Consider the following 5,000-nt stretch of genomic DNA (forward strand, 5'->3'; position numbering starts at 1 on the left):
CTGATTGGAGAGCTAGATTGCGCAGCTAGCGGGTCCACGACCATGACTTCTGTTGTGTTTGATCCCCCGTTTTACTGCCCTGTTGCAGACACCGTTTGGAAACAATTAAGGCGTGTAAATAATCATTTCCAGTTGACTTGAGTTTGATTATATTTGGAACATGCGTGCATACAACATGATGCATCACAATTCCCAGTTCCTCTATTCGACATGTTCGAAAAGGAGTCGGAAGAAGCAGAGCTTATTTCATCCTACCCCTATTGTTTCCCTTTTGTAAATTTGCCAAAACGTCACCGTGGAGTTATTGAGTCTTTTTAGCTGATTGGAGAGCTAACTTGCGCAGCTAGCGGGTCTATGACCATGACTTCTGTTTTGTTTCATCAGCCGTTTTACTGCCTTGTTACAGACACTCTTTGGAAACAATTAAGGCATGTAAATAAACATTAACAAAATATTTCACTGCACAGTCCGGCTAATATATGGAAAACTATGTTTTTTTTAAACTGAGTGGGTGCGGCTTATATAATGGTGCGCCTTATAGTCGGGTAAATAGGATAATCCAATACAAAGACATGTGGCACGATGTACCCTCCAGCATAAAATTGGTCTTTTATCAGATGCCATTCCTTCAGGAATGCCTCGTGTGGTACGGCGTATTAGCGCTCTAACCCAATCATAGATAACAACATTATGTTGTGTAACGTGCCTCCACTTTGATGCCGCGTTGGCAAGCCCTCCTCAAATTCATGGCTAATCCGCCGACCTCCGGGCTCCCTCCATTGAGCTCGGGTATGCAGAGTCAGAGTTTTCCCTGAGAACTGTTGGGACAATTCTCAGTCTGGGAACAACAGGAAGTCCTTGTTGACTCTCCCAGGTCAAACTGTTGCACCGTAACATTTGTATTTTTTATTTTTATTTTTTTACACGGGAGTTTTTTTTCCCCCTCCGTTTGAAGTGGGGAGGAACTGCAGACTTAATCAGACCACATGAAAGAAAGAAAAAAAACAAGAAATGAGCAGGCTGGAATGAGAATAAATAGTTGTCTAAATCCAGAGGATAATGTTGAAGAAAAAAGGCCATTTAATGCATTTTGTGCACGTGGGAATGTTTACATGTGCAAATGTGCCTCATCCTGCAGCCCGTGTGGTCATGTCAGCATGAGAAATATCTTGTGTTACGTAACAACATCGCAAGCTTCTCAACAACAACAACAACAACAACAATCGCCCTTCTGTGATTGAACCTTTCAGGGAAATTACTTTGTCCTCACAACGTTAACGTTAGAATGTTGTTGGACTTAATACTGTGGTACCTCAACTCCTTTTTTCCCCGTAAATTTTAAGCATTTAAAAAAATTAATGTAATGTTTTTGTATATATATATATATATATATATATATATATATATATATATGGGCTTCACGGTGGAAGAGGGGTTAGTGCATCTGCCTCACAATACGAAGGTCCTGAGTAGTCTTGGGTTCAATCCCGGGCTCGGGATCTTTCTGTGTGGAGTTTGCATGTTCTCCCCGTGACTGCGTGGGTTCCCTCCGGGTACTCCGGCTTCCTCCCACCTCCAAAGACATGCACCTGGGGATAAGTTGATTGGCAACACTAAATTGGCCCTAGTGTGTGAATGTGAGTGTGAATGTTGTCTGTCTATCTGTGTTGGCCCTGTGATGAGGTGGCGACTTGTCCAGGGTGTACCCCGCCTTCCGCCCGATTGTAGCTGAGATAGGCTCCAGTGCCCCCAATGGGGCGGTAAAAATGGATGGATATATATATATATATATATATATATATATATATATATATATATATAATTTTTTTTTATATATATATATATATATATTTTTTTTTTTTTTAAACCTTGGTCCCTCAACTTAAGATCTATCGCTTGATTGTTCTGCTTTAGTTTGAGTTACAAGTTACAAGCTTTGTCCTGATTGCTTCCTGCATTTGGTGACTTTAATTTTTAAAATGTTGGACTTTTGTTCAATCAATCAATCAATCAATGTTTATTTATATAGCCCTAAATCACAAGTGTCTCAAAGGGCTGCACAAGCCACAACGACATCCTCGGTACAGAGCCCACATAAGGGCAAGGAAAAACTCACCCCAGTGGGACGTCGATGTGAATGACTATGAGAAACCTTGGAGAGGACCGCATATGTGGGTAACCCCCCCCCCCCCCCCCCCCCCCCCCCCTCTAGGGAGACCGAAAGCAATGGATGTCGAGTGGGTCTAACATAATATTGTGAGAGTACAGTCCATAGTGGATCCAGCATAACAGTAAGAGTCCAGTCCACAGTAGGGTCAGCAGGAAACCGGGTAAAATGTAGTGTTACCTCAACTTTTTGTGAATTTTAAACATATTATTATTTTGTTTTAAATATTTATTATTTTATTTTTATTTTTTATATGTATTTTTTTTAATTCTTATTTTATTTTTAATAATTATTATTATTTTTTTTATTTTTTTTTTATTTTTATTTTTTAACCTTGGTCCCTCAAATCAAGAGTGTTTTGACCTTTTTTATCTGATTTTTGAAAAATATTTTCTTTTCATTAAAAAAATGGTTTTATAATTGTTTTTATATATTTATTTTTATGTTTACCTTGGTACCTCAACTCAGGAGTGTTTTGAGATAAGAGCTGCCGCTTGATTGTTATGCTTTAAGTTCCAAGCAAAAATTTAAGTTACACGCTTTGTCGTGATTGGTTGTTGCATTTGCTGACCTTAACCGGGTGTACCCCGCCTTCCGCCCGAATGCAGCTGAGATAGGCTCTTTGGTGACCTTAACCCTGACAAAAGTTAGAATTTTGTTGGATAAAATAAAGTGGTACCTCAAATCTTGTTTTTTTTATACATTATAAACCTTTTTTTTAATTTTTTTAAACATATGTATTTATAAAAAAAAAGAAACGTTTTTATCTTTTTTAACTGGTACTTTTTCAAAACAAGTTAGAGGTTAGTAAGTAAATTAAAGCTGCCTGGGGGTGGCCTAAAATTGTCTTTTAAAAATGTTTTCTTATAGAAAAATAAATAAATAAATAAAAAATATATATAGTTTAGTATTTTAAATCGATATTTGAAATAAATGGAATATATATATATATATATATATATATATATATATATATATATATATATATATATATATATATATATATATATATATATATATATATTTTTTTTTTATTTATTTTTTTTTTTTATTATTATTATTTTTTTTCTAAACAGGTTACAGGTTAGAAAAGTTTTTTAAAAAAGGTGACGTTGATTTGAGATACAAGTGTCTTGAGTTGAGAGCTGCGTCACACAGGCAAAGTGTGGCGTGAGGAAACACGACACACCGCTTGAGGGTTCCTCTTACCTTCATTTGCTTGACGGTGTAGCTCATGGTGCCAAAGGGTCCACCTCTCACCAGCTTCTTGCCCACCACTTTAGCACGAATGACTGCAGAGAGAGAGACACCAGCTGGTCAGCAAAGCCTAACATTCCATCGTGCCTTCAAAATGTCTCATTTAAGGCTACAAACGTTAAGACAGACCACCTCAGAATAGGTAATGAAGTTTTACAGTTGTTTTACTGAACAAGACACCCAGGATGTACATGAAAATAAAACATTTTACGATATTAACTATGAACGATAAAACACTGAATATTGACAACGTATGAAGGTCGCTCCTCTTTTACTTCTCACACCAACTCCTCGATGGACATCGTTTACAATCAAGCAGAGGACACATTTCACCACACCAAGTGTGTGTGTGACAATCATTGCTACTTTAACTTTTAACTTTAACATGTCATGGCATGGAGTTTTACACAGCTTACTGCAAGGATTTTTTTTCCCGGAATGCAAACGGACCGGACCAGACTTTGGTAGAAGGTTGATCATGATTTAATTTCTACTCAAAAAAGGTTACAAACAAAAAGCGCTCACAGAGGAGGCACAACTTGGCTAAGGAAACAAAACTATCACTTTGACGTAAACTATGAAAAACAAACCACACTTACTGTGACATGAGCTGAGCAGCATGTACTATGAACAAGAATACAAGCATGGAACTATCCTGAAAAGAGCAAGAACAGAGTAATGTCGCCAGGACGACTGACCGGCAATGGCAGGCTTAAATAATGCCTCTGATTAGTGCTCGGGAAGCAGGTGAGCGGGCGAGCACTAATCAGAGACAGGTGAACACAATGAGTAGCGACAGGTGTGATCCAAACAAATGAGGCAGGTAAACTAATGAGTCGCCATGGTGACCGAACAAACAAGGAAGCGCAGACGGGAACTAAAGAAGTCCAAAACTAACAGAACAAACTAAACAAAACATGATCCGGACTACGGATCATGACAGTACATATATGTGTGTGTGTGTGTGTGTGTGTGTGTGTGTGTGTGTGTGTGTGTGTGTGTATATGTATGTATCTACATATGTATGTATATATATATATATATATATATATATATGTGTGTATATGTTAGGGGTGTAACGGTACGTGTATTTGTATTGAACCGTTTCGGTACGGGGGTTCGGTTCGGAGGCGTACCGAACGAGTTTCCACACGGACATATGAAGTAGCCGCCTCCGCTTTGTGTGTGTGTGTGTGTGTGTTACGGACAGCAAAGCCCTGTCTGTCTGTTATTTCACTTTACCTTTTTCTGTGTTGATTGAGCTGTGTTGAAGCAGCAAAAAAGGACATTATGTTAAATGAAGAGTTTCTGTCTCTGATAGTTGATATAATAATGCAAGTGCATCATTAAGCCGACATGAACTCCATGGTGTTCAGCTATAGTTAAATTAATCATTAGTAATGCAGCAGCCTAGTTTTGAATGGCAGGGTCCCTGCTATCACATGTTGATAAAAATATAACATTTACATAATAAAAATCAGGCTTCCCAAATGCTGTAATAAATTAAGCATGATGAGTTGACTTGAAACTGTTTAATGTTGCACTTTTTATATGTAGAAGAAAAGTTTTGTCATTT

At 37.8% G+C, this 5,000-nt stretch overlaps 2 protein-coding genes across 2 annotated transcripts in view; one reads left to right on the plus strand and one right to left on the minus strand.

The window, feature by feature from the left end:
- syn3 (synapsin III) overlaps nucleotides 1–5,000 on the plus strand; it is a 300,701-nt gene that overhangs the window by 159,207 nt on the left and 136,494 nt on the right. The gene's annotated exons all lie outside the window — the stretch shown is intronic.
- LOC133621543 (metalloproteinase inhibitor 3) overlaps nucleotides 1–5,000 on the minus strand; it is a 43,880-nt gene that overhangs the window by 22,124 nt on the left and 16,756 nt on the right. Inside the window, exon 2 of the mRNA XM_061983632.1 lies at nucleotides 3,377–3,459. Coding sequence (XP_061839616.1) covers nucleotides 3,377–3,459 — 83 coding nt within the window. The remainder of the gene's footprint in view (nucleotides 1–3,376; nucleotides 3,460–5,000) is intronic.

This window comes from Nerophis lumbriciformis, linkage group LG25, assembly GCF_033978685.3.
Source record: "Nerophis lumbriciformis linkage group LG25, RoL_Nlum_v2.1, whole genome shotgun sequence".
NCBI classification, from domain to species: Eukaryota; Metazoa; Chordata; class Actinopteri; order Syngnathiformes; family Syngnathidae; genus Nerophis; species Nerophis lumbriciformis.